This window comes from Polypterus senegalus, chromosome 1, assembly GCF_016835505.1.
Source record: "Polypterus senegalus isolate Bchr_013 chromosome 1, ASM1683550v1, whole genome shotgun sequence".
Taxonomy (NCBI): domain Eukaryota; kingdom Metazoa; phylum Chordata; class Cladistia; order Polypteriformes; family Polypteridae; genus Polypterus; species Polypterus senegalus.
In genome coordinates, this window is record NC_053154.1 from 322289963 (window position 1) to 322310394 (window position 20432).

A 20432-nucleotide genomic window follows, 5' to 3' on the forward strand; every position below is an offset into this window, starting at 1 on the left:
TAGAAGAATGCAGAAGTAAAACAAATAGACTAAATCAATGTGCAAAGCCAACTGCTCAACTGTAGAGTAGAGAATGATGAGCAGTTTCCATGTGACATAATGGTTGTTCATCATACCGTATGAGAACCCACGAGCCTACATACATGTGTTTACTAGGAAAAAAGCAACAGCTTGGATAACAGCATACAAGTGACAAGGCAGCTGTAGCTCTGATAGGGATACCTCAAGAATATTCAAGATTTGAACAGCATTAAGGCACATTTATGAATTTAGGTATTATGTTTTCTTATTGAAGAAAATGACTATTGGATAAAGTACTAGTTTTACCTGTAAAGTATAATTATACAATTACATGTCCATAGTAGAAGTCAAGATTGACTACAGAAAAGGCACTGTAAACATTTAGAAAATGGAGAATGAACAACATGTATTCAAGGTAAATCCAACTGATCTAAGTCCTGCTTTAAAGAATAACAAATATCAGATAAATTGGGAAAATACAGATGTCATGTCACTGAATGCTAGTTTCATTAATTAGCAGAAATAATTTTGCTCAAATGAATATATCTATAACTTGGAAAATTCAAAAGTTCCGGATCATGCTTCACAATAGCTATTTCTGAGTAATGAGGTTCAGATGCCTCTGCATTTTTTTCTGAGGACATTCCTTTAATACAAATAGATATTTAAATTCTTCTCAACACATAGCTTGTTAGTGTGATCTCACTAGCACCCAGAAGGTGTCTTTTTTTTTTTTTAACTCCTTGAACACATTCACAAAAGGATGACAAAGTTGCTTCTTGAGTCGTTATCCAGCCCTTTATATTTAGACTGTTGCATTAAATGTTCCTAAAATTAATTATTCTTAATATTCCATTAGATATGTTCATGTTCATAAGATGTTTAATGAAAAACATCACTACTTATGTACTCGTTCTTAAAGACAGAGAGGAAGAAAGAAATAAAATGAAAAAAAAAAAAACAAGAATATAGAAAACATGTTTTAACTGCAATATTATATATTAGATGTAAATACTCCCAATGAAGAAATATGAATATATAAAGAAAATGTGTTATTTGAGGTACAATAGTGACTTAAGCATATCTGTTTAACAATAAGATTTACAGTATTGTGTAACATTATAGCAGGGTGGCTTAGTGCTGGACTTTTGACTCACTGTGTGCCTGAACAAATGATTCAACCTCCTGTTGGTCAGAATGGAAAAAAAACGTTAATAAAGTGAGCTTACAAGGTGCTTCAAAGAGCATCAGCAGCAGCTACAAGTGGCCACTTGATGCCTTTGACTGGACCCAAATCACATGAAGGAAATTCATACTAAAGAGAAGAAGCTGTAGAAAAAGGAGGAGGCAAGGAAAGATTATGACAAGAATATTTTAGTTTTTACAATAAAATTAAATATTACAGTACCTCACAAGCCAACCTTTATAGAGTCAATATTTGTTTGGAGATGTCTGATGTAAACATTCACCAAGTTCAATAACAAATGCAAATCAAAAAAGTAAAATAAGGATTTGATTAAAATGAAAGAGATGAGAAGAAAAATTGAAGGCGAATAGAAAAAGAAATCTCCAAAGTCAGAAAACATTTGAGGCTTCTTTTACCCATTGTTTCACCAACTCCCGTTTGTCAGAACCCATATTTCTGTATTATAATAACATGAGAATCTGTTAACCTCCAACAAAAAACTGTTTCCTGAGTTTCCAAACTCCACATGTTTCATAATTCACCATTCCCACCTGCCTCCATTAGAATTCACTTACCGAAGTTCTGCCTTTCTCTTCGTGATCACCTTTACTGTTTGATAGACCATGTCTGTTCATCACCTTGTTTTTCATATCTTCAATACTTTCAGGCTTTCCTACACTAGAGTTAAAAACACAAAAACAAAAGTTTAAGTTTAAACTATGGAAACTCTTACTGATCAGTGTCTACATTATAAACATCAATCAAAATATGCTAGTCTGGGGGATAATTGCTGTTTTTTTTTCACCACTTTATCCATTGTGCTGCTTGCTCTTGTTTTATTCTCCTGCTAATTCTTATCTCCCAGTCTATTAGCACCATATTTTATGTGGCGCGATCACATTTTCCCATTTATGACCCAACAATTCTTTATCTTTATCAAATGAGATCTTTTACACATTAGAAAGTCTATTTAACTTTCTCTTCTTACTTTAAGTCAAAATTTCATTTACATTCATTGTGTTTTCTGTTTCTACACGTCAAAAAAAAAACTTCAATGTTGGAGAATTCCAGCGTGGCACAGTGATAAGGAGACCATGGGTTTGTGTCCCTGGTCCTCTCTACATGGACTTTGCAAAGTGCTTTAAGCCGTAAGAAAAGAACTACAGTACATCCCCAAAATTTTCGGGGGTTATATTACGTTCCTAGAGCACTTGCGAATTGTGAAAAAACCACAAATTTTGGATGTTGTTAAAAAAATGTCTATTTTTATAGTTTAGACCCTAAATATGCCCCTAAAACACTGTAATTTCAAACTCAGCTTAATACATTACCTAAAAAAAAAGAATGTAAAAGAAAACCTTTACATTGTACCGCTATGTCTCCCGCAGTGGTAAAATACCGATGTTACCACTATATGTACTGTAATTCATGCATGCACGTTTTCATTGCCAGAAGCCTAAGGGCTCATTTACACTTCACGCTCAGAACGCGTACGCGTCCGCATCATGGCTGCCACGCGTTCCCAGCGTTCATTTCACGCGTCCTCTGAGCAGGTCCTCAGAAATTAGCGCGCCGCGTGCGCGAGTTGCAGTACCAGCAAAAAGTCGGGGGGCGCAGTGTGCTAAAAGTCGGAACGTGACATCAGAGTCTCTGTTTACTATCTACATGTGACAGCAAGCCTCTATGGAGATCCTTCGGGGATCGATGTGCGCACTTTGCTGTTTGATGAATGGCTCAAATACAGCGCTATACATTATGTAGCCGATGTGAAGTTGCAAAAAAAAAATAGACGCCACAAAAGATGGTATGTGAGACTTTTAAAATGTATCGTGTCATTTATATATGTCTTTTTTATGTTTTAATTTTTGCAAATTAAAAACAGCAACATAATGTATAGCATCATATTTGAGCCACTTAGAAAAAAATAAAGGACACGGTGAAAACGTGTATTTTGTGATTAAAGTGGAAATTTCGGCTTTAATCTTGAAATGTCCACTTTAACCTCGTAGTTTACTTTATCATTAAAGCAGACGGTCGTAAACGCCATCCCAGTTTTTAATCGCTACAAGCTTCTTGGACCTGACAGCAGGTAAAGTAAAACAATAAAAAATAGATGGCACAAAAGATGGTATGTGAGACTTTTAAAATGTATCGTGTCATTACGATCGGGAATATGTGACGCTTGAATATAAAAGCACCGCGAATGCATCTGTATGTCGGCATTTTGCTTCAGCAGCGGAAAGCAGCAATAGATCGCCAAACAGAACAAATTAAATGTATGATATTCCAACTCTCTGCACATTTAGAATCTTTAGATTTATACTTGATATCACTTTCACGATAAAATGCATTAAAATGTGTATGTTACATTTTACATATAATTTCGTTTAAATAATGAATACTGTTAATAAATACACACATGGGGGAATAATTACACACATGGGGGTGTCACGGTGGTGAAGCGATAGCATTGCTGTCTCACAGGGAGTTATGTTGCTGGTATTTCCTGCTTGTATTCCACACTGTGCTCCGGTTTCCTTCCAAAGATATGCAGATTTGGGAATTTGGTGCCACTAAAATGACGCTAGTGTATGTGTGTGCTTGTATTCACCTTGCGATGAGCTGAGGCCTCGTCAAGGGACTGTTTCTCACTCGTGCCCAATGCTTCCTGGAACGGACACATACATCCCTGGATTTATGGATTTAATCAATAAACATCCTTTTCAGAGATATTGCGGTAAGGTGTAATCAGAATTAAATAGGTGTTTTAGGCAATTCACAACACAGAGAAGCCAAACATGTTCTCAGCACGATAATATCTCGCACTGCCACCTGGTGGATTCCTCCAGATTTACGTAAAGTACGCGCGCAAGTATAAACACTACAACGCTTGCGTAGCAGAAGCGTCCGCTGCAGCATGCGTCGCGTGAAGTATAACTCCGGCCTTAGACGGTGCAGGGCGTTTCAGCGGCATCTTGGGACTTTAACCCTTAAAGTGCCACATACTTGGGGTTAATGCATCCCTGGATGCCAAATACTTTTTTGCTGCACTTTAAGTCAACATCACAATTCACAAAGAAAAAGTGAAATTTTAATGGAACACATTTTTTTCATGCAAAGAGCATCACAATCACTGCAACACTGAACATTTTACACACTGCTAATGAACTGCAAAAACTATTTAAAAAACTACTAGAACAATATGCACAATGTGCAACTGATGCCATGGATGAAATTCAGTAAATCACTGAACCAACTGTGCTTGAACTGGCTGCACTCAAGCACACAGAGGTAAGCACTGATGCTTGCAGGCTAGTCTAGTGCAGTGGCTCAATCCCAGGGACAGTGAAGCTGCAGTGCTGGTGTCATGCTTGGGTCACAGAATTGCACAGAAACACAGGAGATTGTAGAGAGAGGAACTTTATTTAAACACTTCAAACAAATATGTCTATTTCAGAAGTAAAATGAGCTCAGTATGCATTTAGTTCTCGATTAAAAAATAGACAAACATCATAGGGGAGTACAACAGGAGAGGGACCCCCAACAGGAGCAGAGGATGTCTGGGGAAGGAGAGAGAAACAAAGCAATCAGCCAAAAAGGACAGGTGCTGTTCAGGCTTTTAAGCATGCATAGTGTTGCGTGAGACGCATATCACGTGACACAGCAGACACAAGTAAGCCCAGTAAGTAAGGGAGCAATGTGAAAGTAATCTATCAGCGTTTTTTAAGATAGTTTTTTGAGGAATATCCGTGTCTTCTAGGGGTGTGTGTTCAGCCCCCCTGCTCACAAGGGGCTGGCAGTGGTCATAAGCTGGCTGCTCAATGTATGTACGGCACTGACTGATCAGCTCCTGTGCGTTCTCAAATGCCATTTTGAAACGACTATAGCCGGTTGTGGCGGTTTAAGGGTTAAGAGGAACAAAACGGAAAACACAAGAACACTCAGCTGGAGATGCATCTCTGTCAATCAGTAGCAAGGAGAAATGAATAACGCTGTAGTGGTTCGGTGCCGCTAAGATTTACACCGCCGAGAAGAAGGTGATTTATTTATTTTTATGGTGGAGATTCCAGGGACGTACCCAGCCTTGGCCCGACCTGCACACACTCACAATCAGGGACAAAAACAAAGCAAACCGGTAATCAAACAGCAAAAAAAGAATGTAATGAAAACAACAATACCACCCCTGTTCCCTTTACGGCGATTACACATTAAATACAACAAAGCACAAACAAAACACACACACAGTAAATCATGAAAAACGGTAACAGATGAAATGTAATGATGAAAATAGTCCAGAGAGCAGCACGAATGGGAATGTAAAGATAGTCCTACCGCTAGTTCCTGAAATGGTGAAGACGGGTGGATGGGTTCAGGAGTGCCCCTTTATTTGCAGGATGGCCATGAATCCACTTACAGTTATCATGTACACAGGCAGACGGCAGACAATCCAGATGCCAACCACGAGATGATGCAGGACAAAACGAATAAGTACAGTAAGGCAGATAGGAACTTGAAACACGAATTACAAAAACTTATGTTTTTGTTTTTGGTCAGCGGCCCCCTTTTTTTTTTTTTTTTTATTTATTAATTTTATTACAATCAATACATAGCAATCAAGTTTTACAAAAAAAAAGAATTATGCTAAGAACAGATCGATCCCCACCCTTGAGAGAGAGCAAGCCAAACGGTGTAAAATTTAAGGCTTTTAAAAATACCTAAATCAACAAATTCTCTGTGCTTTATAAAATCATTTCAAAATATTACTGATTAGATCCTGCCATGTTTTGAAAAAAGTCTGCACAGATCCTCTAACTGAGTATTTGATTTTTCCAATTTTAAATAATATAACACATCAGTTTCCCACTGACTTAAAAGAGGAGAGTTTGGGTTCTTCCAGTTTATCAGAATAAGTCTGCGTGCCAACAGTGTAGTGAATGCAATCACAGTTTGTTTGTCTTTCTCCACTTTAAGACCCTCTGGAAGAACCCCAAACACAGCTGTTAATGGGTTAGGAGGGATTGTGAGTCCAAGACTGTCTGAGAGGTAATTAAAAATTTTTGTCCAGAATAATGTTAATTTGGAGCAGGCCCAGAACATGTGACCTAGTGAGGCTGGGGCTTGGTTGCAGCGTTCGCAGGTTGGATCATGCCCTGGAAACATTTTGGAGAGTTTTAGTGAGACAGATGTGCTCGATATATAATTTTGAGTTGTATAATTGTATGCTTTGCGCATATGGAGCTTGAGTGAATTCTCTGCATTGCTACTTTCCACTCCTTTTCTGATATATTAATTGAGAGGTCATTTTCCCAGTGTCCTCTTGGATCTTTGAAAGGAAGGGATTGTAAAAGGATTTTATATATTGTAGAGATGGAGTCTAACTCCTTGAAATTGAGCAATAATTTTTCCAGCGTGGATGAGGGTGCAAGATGAGGAAAATCTGGAAGGTTCTGTTTAACAAAGTTCCTGATTTGAAGATAGTGAAAGAAATTTGTAGCTGGAATGTTAAATTTGGAACGTAATTGTTCATAGGATGCAAAGACGTTGTCTATATAAAGGTCTCTAAGCAAGTTAATTCCAAATTTTTCCAGATATTAAAACTGCATATGTTTGTGAGGGTTGAAAGAGGTGGTTCTTTTGCAGGGGTGCCACAGAAAGAAGCTTCTCCGTCTTAAAATGCTTTCTACATTGGTTCCAGATTCTAAGTGAGTGGAGCACAATTGGGTTATTAGTGTATTGCCGATAGCGTGTGTTTATTGGAGCACAAAGCAAGGAATACAAAGAAGTACTGCAGGATTTTACTTCTATTGCGGTCCATGCCTGTGTATGTTCTTCTATTTGTGTCCAGGTTCTTATCGACTGTATATTTGCCGCCCAGTAATAAAACTGGAAGTTAGGTAGAGCCATGCCGCCTTCTGCCTTTTGTCTTTGTAGGGTCGCTCTTTTGATGCGTGGATGTTTAGAATTCCAAATAAATGAGGTTATTGTTGAATCTAATTGCTTAAAGAACGATTTATTAATGTATATTGGTATGTTTTGAAATAAAAAGGAGCTTAGGAAGAATATTCATCTTAACAGTGTTAATTCTTCCAGCTAGTGTGAGATGAAGGGTTGACCATCTATGCAAGTCTTGTTTAATTTTTTCCATACAGGCGACGAAATTTTTTGATAAAGAGCTTTATGTTTACTTGTGATGTTTACCCGAGGTATTTAAACTGTTCTGCAATGATAAAAGGAAGGGTGTCTAATCTAATATTATATGCTTGCGAATTCACGGAAAGAGTACACTTTTATTCAGATTAATTCTGAGACCAGAGAGCTTTTGAAATTCTGTGAGTGCTGCTAAGACTGCAGGCACAGAATTTTCTGGATCCGATATATACAGTACCATGTCATCTGCATATAATGAGATTTTCTGTTCCAGTCCTTCTCTGCTAATCCCCTTTATCTGATCAGTATTTCGACAATGTATTGCCAGTGGTTCAATGGCAATTGCAAACAGCAGTGGTGACAAAGGGCATCCTTGTCTTGTGCCACGTTCTAGTTTAAAGTAGTCTGAGCAAATGTTATTGATGCAAACTGAAGCTTCTGGGTTAGTATACAGTAATTTAATCCATGCACAAATGTTGGGCCAAACCCAAACTTCTCCAAAATAGTAAAAGGTATTTCCATTCAATCATGTCGAATGCTTTTCTGCATCCAATGATAATAATATTTCTGGGGTGTTTGATTTAGTTGGTGAGTATATTACATTAAACAGGCGTCGAAGATTTGAAGATAAGTGTCGGCCCCTAATAAATCCAGTTTGGTCTGTGATATTATTGAGGGGAGCACTTTCTCCATCCTTCTAGCTATGATTTTAGAGAGTATTTTAACGTCGTTATTCAGAAGTGAAATTGGTCTGTATGATGCACATTGTAATAAGTCCTTATTTTGTTTTGGAAAGACAGTGATTAGTGCTTGGCGAAAGGTTTGTGGAAGAGATTGGTTATCTCTGGCTTCTGTAAATGTTGCTAATAGGACGGGAGCTAGCTGAGCGGAGAATTTCTTGTAAAACTCTGCAGGGTAGCCATCAGGGCCTGCTGCTTTTCCACCTTGGAGTGACTTTATAGCATCCAGTAATTCTGATAATGACAGAGGTTTATCGAGCTCCTCCACACTAATAGCGTCAATTTGTGGTATCTGTAATTTATCCAGAAATGCATTAGATTGTATATTGTCTTCTTTAAACTCAGTAGTATATAGGGATTTATAGTAGTCTCTAAAAGTGCACATTATATTTTTGTGTTCGATGATTTTATCTCCATTCGTGTTAGTAATTACGAGATTGCGTTGCACTTCTTGCTTGTGAATTTGTTGCTAAAAGCTTATTAGCTTTCTCTCCATGTTCATAATAATGATGTCTGGATTTGTAAATTAGTTGTTCGGTTTCTTTAGTTGTCAAGAGGTTTAATTCTGAATGTAGAGCCTGCCTCCTCTTATGTAGAGTCTCGCTTGGTAGTCTGGCATGTTCTTCATCTATTTTAGTAATTTCGCTTTTTATCTCTGCTACTTTCTTCGCGGATTTATTTCTGTGGGAAAGATATGAGATAATCTGTCCTCTTAAGAAGGCCTTAAGAGTTTCCCAGAGTGTTCCTGCAGAGATCTCAGGGGATGTATTTGTCTCTAGAAAGAATTCAATTTGTTTGGATATAAATTCAGTACAATTCTCGTCAGCTAATAGAAGCGGATTGAGGCGCCATCTGCGGGTGAGTGTATGGGGCTTAGTAATTTCAGCTCCAAGATCATCGAGCATGGTCTGAAATAACAATAGCATCGTATTTACAAGATTTAATCTTAGGCAAGAAGTTATTATCTATAAAGAAGTAATCAATCCTTGAGTAGCAATGATGTACTGGTGAGTAGAAAGAATATGTTCTTGAATTTGGGTTTAAAACCTCCAGGGATCTGATAAGTTGTGATCAGTTATAAACTTTGTAATTATCTTTGCGGTGTTAGTTGCGTTCCCCTGTGGAGGAAGTCTTATCTAAAAGTGGATTTAGAACACAATTAAAGTCCCCAGCCATTATAAGTTTATGAGTGTTCAGATTGGGAATGGATGCAAATAAATTTTGTATAAATTCCTTATCATCAACATTAGGTGCATAAACATTTATCAAAATCATTTTACAGTTAGATAAGTCTCCCATGACCATCACATATCTCCCTTCAGGATCCAATACTACATCTGATGCTACAAATGGTACTGTTCTATGTATGAGAATTCCCACCCCTCTAGTTTTCTTTGTAAAACTAGAATGGAACATTTGGCCAGTCCAGTCTTTTGCAGCGGAACTGATCCTTACTTAGTAAGTGGGTTTCCTGTAAAAATACTATTTTAGCATTTAGACCTGTTAGGTGAGAAAGTACTTTCTTTCTCTTTAATTCGTGATTCAGGCCTTTAACATTCCAGCTTACGAAGTTAACTGTCCCATCATGGAGACACTGATTCTGAGTTTTTGGTGTCATATTATAGTCTTAACTGGAAGTGAAATAGTTTAGGTCTTAATTTCCTATTCCCCCAAGAGTTGTTGCCATGCAGCTTATTATTACGTTGATAGTTATAATTATAAAGATTGAGATGATAGATTAGATATAGATCAAGCCTGCTCTCTTTCTCTTCCCCCCTTAACCCCCCACCCTCCCTTTTTGCCTCCCCAGGTGAGGCTAAAACCCACTTCATGCAGTCCCAGTCCTCTGACATACCCAGAGACAGAGCACGTCCAAAGCACATCAAGCCCCCATGCAGTGGCGCTTTAAGGTTAAAAGATAGAGATATCTGTTACCAATATAGTCTTTAAAAGAGGAAAAAAAAAAGAAAAGAATTTTGCACTTAATATATATATATATATACATATACACATATACATATATATATATACATACATACATACATATAATCTTCATCAATTTTAGTGCATTAAGATGATATCCCCAGATAATAAACCCAGGTGATGGTGTTAAAGATGTGTCCAAAACAAGCATAACAAGTCTTAATGCAGTAATAGCAATAACAGCAAACCAAGGGTATGATATTGAACAGTCTCATTTAGGGTACACATGAAATAATTAGAAAAGAAAAAAAAGAGGAGTAAATTAAGCACAATAAAACACAAACATTTAGCCCTAGTAATACTAAGTAATGATAAGTAAGTAAGTGATAATAATATAAGAATATGAGAATATATGCTGATAAAAAACCCGTATTTTAAAAACAAATAGATCAGACAGTAGATTATTAATCCTAGCTTTATCATTTACCGCCATGACTCACAATTATGTATCAGAATAGTCCCGGATCAGCTTTCTTAACTCATTTTCTGCCTCCTCCTTGCTAGCGAAAACATAGAAATGACCCTGCCATTCCACTTTCAGTTTTGCCGGATACAGGAGGCCGATTTTGACATTGGCTTGCCGTAGCAGCTGTTTAATATTATAGAATAGGAATTTTACCGGTTTAAACTTTCATTCTCCCAGGGTTTTTAAATTTTACATTATCCTTCTTTCCCATCTTCAAAGCAGCCGTCTGTTCCGTTTTTTTTTTCCTTTTTTCATTCCGACATTTTCTCTTTTCCCCCCCTCGTGATTTCGGTATTTCGATCCTTTAAACCAAAGATGTAACATCGCAAGCCCCTCAGTTTAGCAGTTTTCTCGCGCCTTCAATTTACCCCGCACCTTAAGTTCGTGTATCTCTTGGGGCCTTTTATTTCCTGTTGGTTCCCGTGGAAATTTATTCCGTTTCATCTCCCGTTTCAGTCTCTGCCGCCGCTGTTTTTATTAGCCTTCCGCTTTTTTTTATATCTTGCCTGGTCAGCGGCCCCTTTCGTTCAGATAGTTGGCCCACCGTGATGAAGCAGATTTTTGAAACGGGGTCCCGCTGCTATCCCCGGGGTGTTGCCCGGGAAACCGCGGACCCCCCCTTTTTAGTTTTAGGTAATCCCCCAATGGGGAAACATCACATCCACTCCGACCCCCTTGGCCCCTTTTTGCCTCAGAGGGGTACGGGACCCCGGGGGCCCCAGGGTTCGGCTGCCCCTCTGTCCGGTCTGTCTCTGAGAGGCGTTCCAACAGGCTTTCTGACGCAGCGGATGGTTTTTTTCTTCGGGTTCTTTGGGCCCTCTTGTTGGCCATGTTTAAGTGTTTTCTATCTGGGCGGTCCCTCTCAGGTTGAATAAATACAGGATATTTGAATAATAAAACCAAATTAAATAGACCCCAAGGGGGGTCCCTTCAGCGCCCCTCTCTTCGGATAACGCCCCGTTAACCGACCCCAACAGCCCCAGCACTTCACAACCAACAGAGACACCCGGGGCTGTGGGGGGCAAACAAACCTATTTGGGTACTTTCCCCCCCCAAATTTTTTCCTTTTTTTTTGGGCTTTGGGCCCCGGGGGGGGGGGTTTCCCCCCCTTTTTTTAAAAAAGTTGTTTTCCGTTCTTTTTAGTGGTTCGGTGCCGCTAAGATTTACAATCACGAGAAGAAGGTGATTTATTTATTTTTATGGTGGAGATTCCAGGGACGTACCCAGCCTTGGCCCGACCTGCACACACTCACAATCAGGGACAAAAACAAAGCAAACCGGTAATCAAACAGCAAAAAAAGAATGTAATGAAAACAACAATACCACCCCTGTTCCCTTTACGGCGATTACACATTAAATACAACAAAGCACAAACAAAACACACACACAGTAAATCATGAAAAACGGTAACAGATGAAATGTAATGATGAAAATAGTCCAGAGAGCAGCACGAATGGGAATGTAAAGATAGTCCTACCGCTAGTTCCTGAAATGGTGAAGACGGGTGGATGGGTTCAGGAGTGCCCTTTATTTGCAGGATGGCCATGAATCCACTTACAGTAAAAGTCAGACTGACATCCTTTGACCCCAACAGCCCCAGCACCTTCAGCAAGCCAATCAGAGACACTGCAGGGACTGCTGGGAGTTGCAGTTTCAAACTCTATTGGCTACTTTCACCATCCCAAGCTGCGTTTTCCTCTACAGTTGTTTCCTGTTCTCTCTACAGTACAGTATTACCACGAAAAAAGCCATAACAATTGTGGAGGATATTAGTGGTTTCCGCCAACAATTATTAGATAGGCTCTAGAGAAAAATTCACATGAATGACTGAGGCTGCGAACTCTGAACCGTGACTTCGCGGGGGTCTACTGTATATACAGTAAGTGTAAACAGTTATTATTATTAAATACCAGACCAGTACAGCGGAACACTTCAACAAACTACTAATGACACGCATCTTTAACTTAGCTTTTATTTGATCGCTTAAGAAATTACAACCACTACTAGAATTTTTGCACACTGGGGAGACATAGAAATTGGTTTTTACTTTCTCTTATAAAAAGTTTAGGGAAAGTATTGTAATCGTCCAAAAATTCAATTTCGAGATTTTGATGAATAACAACATTTTAGACCTCCCTGAGTCCGATTTACTTTCTTGTAGGGAAAGTATTGTAATTGTCCAAAAATGTGATTTCGAGATTTTAATGAATCTCAAAGCTTTAGACCTCCCTGAGTCCGAAAATATCATTTTTGGAATTATGCCTGTGTGTCTGTCTGTGAGTGTGTGTGTGTGTGTGTGTGTGTTTGTAAACACGATAACTTGAGTACGTTTTCAGTTAGGTCAACCAAATTTTGCATACAAGTATTAAGTACAAAATATAGATTTCTAGCAACTTTTGAGCTATTTCCGCTAACCGAAAGTGGTATTTTTTTATTCATACAACTGCAGAGTCTGATTTATTCAACTTTACTTTCATAATAATTGTTCAATATATTATTAATTTGATGTTAATGGTTCTTTAATGTACATAATATAAAAAATATAATCATTGTCTTGTGGTTTACTCTTCAAATATTCATCCACATATCAGAGTATACAAGAAAGTCTAGGGGAGACCACTCACAATTTGTTTTTTATAAAATGGAGTTTTATCTGTTGTTTTGTTCTGTGTTTTTTTCCTGCTATGTGCCACTGTCCGCTGGTCTAAGTATGCTGCAGCCACCTGCACTGCTGGGATTATGAAGTGCGCTCCACAAGAGTATCCTGTTAATGGTGACACTAGGGTTGCACAATATATCGTTTCAACATTGTCATTGCAATGTGTGCATGCATAACAGTCACATCACAGGATGTGTGACGCTATTTATTTATTATTTTTTACAAAGTCAGTTTACAAGAATAACTTGTACAAACAAGTGACATGTAAATACAAAGTGCTTAGTGGATTACATATATGAACAGAATTGAAAGAGTAAAAACCAATGCTACATACAGGTACTTAAATCAGGACATGTGTTGTCAAGTAAAGCAAATTAAAAACACTTCATACTACAACCTTTTTGCTTTGATACAACAGTTCTCATTTCCCAACTTATCTACCAGACAGATTTGTATGATATACCACAATTTACTAAGGCTATAGGTTTTTGGATACATGGAACTAGGTAATGAGTGTCATGCAGGCTGTGCATGAACAGTGAACCACCACTCATAATCATTCTTGGATAAACAAAGCAGGCCCTGCTAGTCGTCGATCACATATACAATGGAAACACCGGAAAGGAAGATATGATTGCAAAAAGAAATCTAATGTCAGTCGTATGAAATTATTTTGGGTACAGAAAGGATGATGTACACCAAAAACAGGTACTTTGTCAACAGTGCCTTGCAATTGTTGCCACAACATGAGGCAACATGACTAATGTGTTTGATCATTTAAACTGGCACCACAAAATTCTGTATGACAAATGCAAAGCCAGATCTGAATGCCATCCAAAGCAAAAAACTATTTTGGACATGTTTGCCAGTTTTACACCATATCAGAGAGGTTCTAAACAACAGAGAGAAATCACTGATGCAATAACATTTCACCTCACTAAAGACTTGGTACCAATTAGCACAGTTAACAAAGAGTTTTAAAAAGATGATTCAGTTGTTTGACTCATGTCGCCATCCCAGAGCTGTATGAGAAATGCAAGGCACACGGTCAATCAGAGCTATCAAATGTGGAATATTTTGCAGCAACAACAGATTTCTGGTCAAGCCAGACACAAGAACATTGCAACAGGTCTGAAAGAAAAAGATATGCACAATTGGCAGTAAAAGTAATATAAAAAATATATAAAAATTGGTCCCCCTGGTAAATTAAATACTAAACAATGGACCCCTTGCAAAATTTTTCAAATTTTATCGACTGCATTTCTTGTAGGAAGCATTCAGCTATCTACGTAGTTAAAACAGAAAAACGGCTAGCTGTTAAAATCAAAGCTTATTGTTACACGCACTTGGATCACACTGTCTGTGTTCTTTCACAAGGCTTCAAAGACAATTTTCAAAGAAAAACATAAAAAGCTAAGCTTACTCTCAGCTGGGGATCCCATATTTCTCCTGGTCTTAAAAACCGACTAACTTTAAAATCTCTCTCCTTATCTTCTAAAATGGCAGTTTTGTTCTCACCTATACTCATGTATTCTCTTTTCACCTGCCATGGATTTTTTCCCTTTTTAACCTCTTATATGTGTTACCTGCTCCTTCCTTTTCAGTTGCACACCTGATGGAGGCCACAGAGACACAATATTTGTCTTTAAACTTCTTTGCTCTTCAGTGTGGAAATAACCATTTAACCCATTTGTCCTGGCCAAATTAGGAATTGGTTTGCATGTGTGAGGAAAGAGTGAAGGGCATTTGTTCGCTCTCCCCCTCTAAGCCCTGTTAGAATCCACACCTGACTTTCAGCACTGAATAAATCTTGGCTGTTAGAACATTTGAACAATCTAGATGAGAACAGGGCATTCAACACAACAAAGCTTGCCAGTCCTATCCATTTAATTATTCTAAAAAAACATCAAGTTGAGGTTTGAAAGTCCCTAAGGTCTTACTGTCTACAACACTACTTGACAACTTATTCCAAGTGTCTCTGGTTCACTGTGTAAACAAAACCTGTTTTTGCAAAATTAACCCAAAAGTTTCCAACTCTGTTCCCATGTTCTTGATGAACTCATTTTAAAATAACAGTCTTGATCCTTTGGACTAATTCTCTTCATAATTTTAAACACTTCAGTCAGGTCTCCTCTTAATCGTCTTTTAGCTGGAGCTGAAAAGGCTCAGCTCTTTTATTCTTTCCTCATAATTCATCCCCTGTAGCCCTGGAATCAACCTATTCACTCTTCTCTGGACTTTTTCTAGTTCTGCTGTGTCATTTTTGTAGCCTGGAGACCAAAACTGGACCCAGTACTCCAGATGAGGCCTCACCAGTGAGTTATAAAGCTTGAGCAGAACCTCCTGTGACTTGTACTCCACACATCAAGGCGCTATATAACCTGACATTCTATTAGACTTCTTAATGGCTTCTGAACACTGTCTGGAAGTTGATAGCATAGAGTACACTACAACACTTATTTCCTTCACATAAAGGTGTATTCTCGATTTTCAGACCTCCCATTGTGTATTTAGACCTAACATTTTTACTTTCTATGTGTAATACTTCACATTTACTGACATTAACTTTAATCTGCCACAAATCTGCCCAAGCCTGTTTGCTATCTAAGTCCTTCTGTAATGATTTAATAGATTCCAAATTGTCTGACAATCCACCTATCTTGGTATCATTTACAGACTAAACCAGCTTGTTAGTACAGCGCATCTTCAACCTGAGCCTGGAACAGCAGAGAGTGCCGAGGCTTTGGAAAACATCTTGCATCACCCCAGTCCCAAAGGTATCACGTCCTGGTGAGCTGAATGACTTCCGGCCTGTCACTCTGACGTCACATGTGATGAAGAACATGGAGCGGCTGCTGCTTCACCAACTGAGGCCACAGGTCTGCCACGCCCTCGACCCTCTGTAGCTCTCATACCAGGAGAAGGTGGGAGAGGAGGATGCATTATCTATATGCTACACCGATCCCTCTCCCACTTGGACAGAGGCAGTGGTGCAGTAAGAATTATGTTTCTGGACTTCTCAAGCACCTTCAACACCATCCAACCTCTGCTCCTCAGGGACAAGCTGACAGAGATGGGAGTAGATTCATACCTGGTGGCATTGATCGTGGACTATCTCAAAGACAGACCTCAGTATGTGCATCTCGGGAACTGCAGGTCTGACATTGTAGTCAGCAGCACAGGAGTGCTGCAGGGGACTGTGCTTTCTCTGGTCCTGTTCAGCCTATATACATCGGACTTCCAATACAACTCAGAGTCCTGCCACGTGCAAAAGTTCGCTGACGACACTACTATTGTGGGCTGCATCAGGAGTGGGCAGGAGGAGTAGTATAGGAACCTAAGCAAGGAGTACGTTAAATGGTGTGACTCAAACCACCTACACCTCAACACCAGCAAAACCAAGGAGCTGGCAGGTAGATTTTAGGAGGCCCAGGCCCCTCCCAGACCCCGTGATCATCAGAGGTGACTGTGTGCAGAGGGTGCAGACCTATAAATACATGGGAATGCAGCTGGATGATAAACTGGACTGCCAATACTGATGCTCTGTGCACAAGAGAACAGAGCCGACTATACATCCTTAGAAGGCTGGAGTCCTTCAGCATCTGCAATAAAATGCTGCAGATGTTCCATCAGACGGTTGTGGCGAGCGCCCTCTTCTACACGGTGGTGTGCTGGGGAGGCAGCATAAAGAAGAGGGATGCCTCACGCCTGGACAAACTGGTGAGGAAGGCAGGCTCTATTGTAGGCACGGAGCTAGACAGTTTGACATCTGTGGAGAAGCAACGGGCACTGAGCAAGCTCCTGTCAATCATGGAGAATCCACTGTATCCACTGAACAGGATCATCTCCAGACAGAGAAGCAGCTTCAGTGACAGACTGCTGTCACCATCCTGCTCCACTGACAGACTGAGGAGATTGTTCCTCCCCCACACTATGCGACTCTTCAGTTCCACCTGGGGGTGTAAACATTAACATTATACAAGATTATAGACTGTTATACCTGCCTCACACTCTCCACCTTGCATTTTGTAACTTGCATTGCGTTTTTATCACTCTTTAATTAATATTGTTTTTAGCAGTATGCTGCTGCTGGAGTATGTAAATTTCCCCTTTGGATTAATAAAGTAAGTAAGTAAGTACGTATGTACATATGTATGTATGTGTCTATCTATCTATCTATCTCAATCATTTATATACATTAAAAATAGCAGCGGCCCCACCACTGCCCCCTGCTGGTAACCACTCTTAACATCGGCTAATTCTGATGAGGTTCCTCACACCATCACCCTCTGCTCCCTGTGTCTACGCCAATTCTGCACCCATCTAAAAACATCACCCTGAACTCCCGAGTCTTTTAGTTTGATGCCCAGCCTCTCATATGGCAACTTATCAAATGATTTCTGAAAGTCCACATAAATAATATCATCTGCTCCACTTTGATCGTATTCTTTTGTTGCTTCCTCATATAATTACAGCATGTTAGTAAAACATGACCTTCCTCTTCTGAACCCATACTGACTGTTCAGAAAAACTCCTGTACTTGCCATGAGCTACTAATTTTATCCTTAATAATTCATTCCATTAACTTACTTGGGATGCACATTATGCTTACTGGGCTATAGTTGCTTGGATCTGCCTGGCCATCTCTTTTATCTAACGGGATAATATTTGCTATTTTTCAGTCTTTCTGAATTTCACCGGTGTACAGTGACTTCCTAAAAATGTGTGTCAAAGGTTTTTCTCTGTACTCACTAACCTCCTTAAGAACTCAAGGGTAAACATTATCTGGTCCTGGTGATTTGTTTGATTTCAGCCTATTTAATCTCAGCAGTACTTCTACAATTTCCAAAACCTTCAGAACTTCATTAGTAGTCCCATTTACCGCTGGGAGGTTATCCACTTCTTCACTTGTGAAGACCTCAGAAAAATTCAAGTTTAGAGCATCCACTATTTCACTGTCTGTATCTTTTAATTTCCCTTTACTGTTCCTGATGCACTTCATCTAATCCTTGACTGTTCCTTTACTACCAAAATATTGAAAGAATCACTTAGGATCATCTTTAGCCTTATCTACTATATTCTTCTCCAACTGTCTTTTAGCCTACCTAATATCCTTCTTAATGGTTGCCCCTCCTGTTCTCATACACCCTTTGATCCAATTTGGAGTTATCAGTCTTATTCACTTCATACAGCTGTTTCTTCCTTTGCAGCTTCTTTTTTAATACTTTATTAACCCACTGCGGATCTTTTTTAAATTTCCTATTGATTTCAAATTGAGGTATGTCCCTGTCCTGCAATACATGTAAAACTTTCTTAAACCTGTTCCACTACGACTTTGCTGCATCTGCTCAAAATTTTCCCTACCAAAGTTGCTGCACCCACCACATGACGAACCACCTGGATTGGGACTCGAGGGCAGTGGGTGACACCTCAGCGTTTCAAAATGTACAAGCATGACAAAAACACTGCCAACATTAAGTTCAGAAAGTAAACATTGTATCCCTCAAATGTATGAGAATCATTACTGTTTCAACTTCATATTCTACCTTCCAGACAGTTTATTTGCAAAAACAATATTAACTTTCACTTAAAGGCAACACTCTTACATTCATCAATCATTCTCCTCTTGTGTCTTTTATAAACTGCTACAATGAGTTAAAACACAGCTGTTAAATACAGCAAAAACAAAATATTAGTTTGTGGAATTGCTGCAGACCAAATACTGAAGGATACAGGGGTTAATGATCAACTGAGATATTCATCCCATCTATGATTAAGATCATTAATTTGTAAACTGAATGACTTTTGTATCTGCTGCTGTATTCTGCAAATACTTAGTGGGATGTTCAGTGCTTTGGTTTTTATCTTAAGCAGTTTAAGTTGTTTAATGATAAAGTGCTAACCAGAAACAGCTGATACACATATTGCGCAAGTGTGTGTTTTTCTTTTCTGTAGAGTTCATCTTCAAATTGACTTGCAACATATTCCTGTCACTTCTTGCTTTCTACATGTTAGTTTGCTAAATTATCACAAAATGCACATAAATATGTCATTTAGTACTCACATTACTGCACTCTTCATGAAACATTGAAGAGGAAAATTGAGATGTCTCCTCCCACTGTAGGATTCACCTACTTAAATTAAGAATAATTAACTACTGTAAAGAATTTTAACAGGCTGTTGAATTTTCTAGGTTGTGTACAATCATATCATTTTATATCAAGCCTATGTTGGCTCTTGGTTATGTTTAGGGATGATTCAAAGTTCCAAAGTCTTAAGAGAACTTTATCAATGTAGTCGGCCCTCGTTTATCGCGGTTAATCAGTTCCAGACTCTACCGCAATAAATGAATTTCTGCAAAGTAGGATTCTTTATTTATAAATCGAATGTTTTTGGAGTTAGAGTATAGAAAACGTGTTTATGACTTTCTAAATACGTTTTTTAACATTATTAGAGCCCTCTAGACATGAAATAACACCCTTTAGTCACTGATATTACCCAATATATTAGACAAAATAAGAGAAAATAAGACATATTAGACATTACAAATATCATATTACAGTGATCCCTCCTCGATCGTGGGGGATGCGTTCCAGAACCCCCACGAAAGGTGAAAATCCTCGAAGTAAAAACCATACATTTATATTGTTATTTTTATATTGACACGCTTGGGACACAGATTTGCACAGAAACACAAGAGGTTGTAGAGACAGGGACTTTAAAACACTGCAAACAAACATTTGTCTCTTTTTCAAAAGTTTAAACTGTGCTCCGTAACAAGACAGAGATGACAGTTCCGTCTCACAATTAAAAGACTGCAAACATATCTTCCTCTTCAAAGGAGTGCGTGTCAGGAGCAGAGAATGTCAGAGAGAGAGAGAGAGAAAAAAAACCAATAAAAAATCAATAGGGCGGTTCTGGCTTTCAAGTATGCGAAGCACCGCCAAACAAAGCAGTTGCAAAGAAGGCAGCAATGTGAAGGTAGTCTTTCATTTCAGCAGTATCCTCGATGCCAGTGTGCGAACAGCTCCTCTGCTCACACCCCCTCCGTCAGGAGCAGAGAATGTCAGAGAGAGTGAGAGAGACAGCGGAAACCAAACAATCAAAAATTGTTCAGGCTTTCAAGTATGCGAAGCACTGCGCGGGAAGAATATCGTATATTATTGAGGAGTTTTATTTAATACGTAATACGTGCTCTGATTGGGTAGCTTCTCAGCCATCCGCCAATTG

General features: G+C 38.9%; 1 protein-coding gene across 1 annotated transcript in view; it reads right to left on the reverse strand.

Moving 5' to 3' along the window:
- LOC120515818 (rab11 family-interacting protein 2) overlaps positions 1-20432 on the reverse strand; it is a 159266-nt gene that overhangs the window by 18296 nt on the left and 120538 nt on the right. The window contains exon 4 of the mRNA XM_039737147.1: positions 1783-1885. Within this exon, the coding sequence (XP_039593081.1) occupies positions 1783-1885 (103 nt within the window). The remainder of the gene's footprint in view (positions 1-1782; positions 1886-20432) is intronic.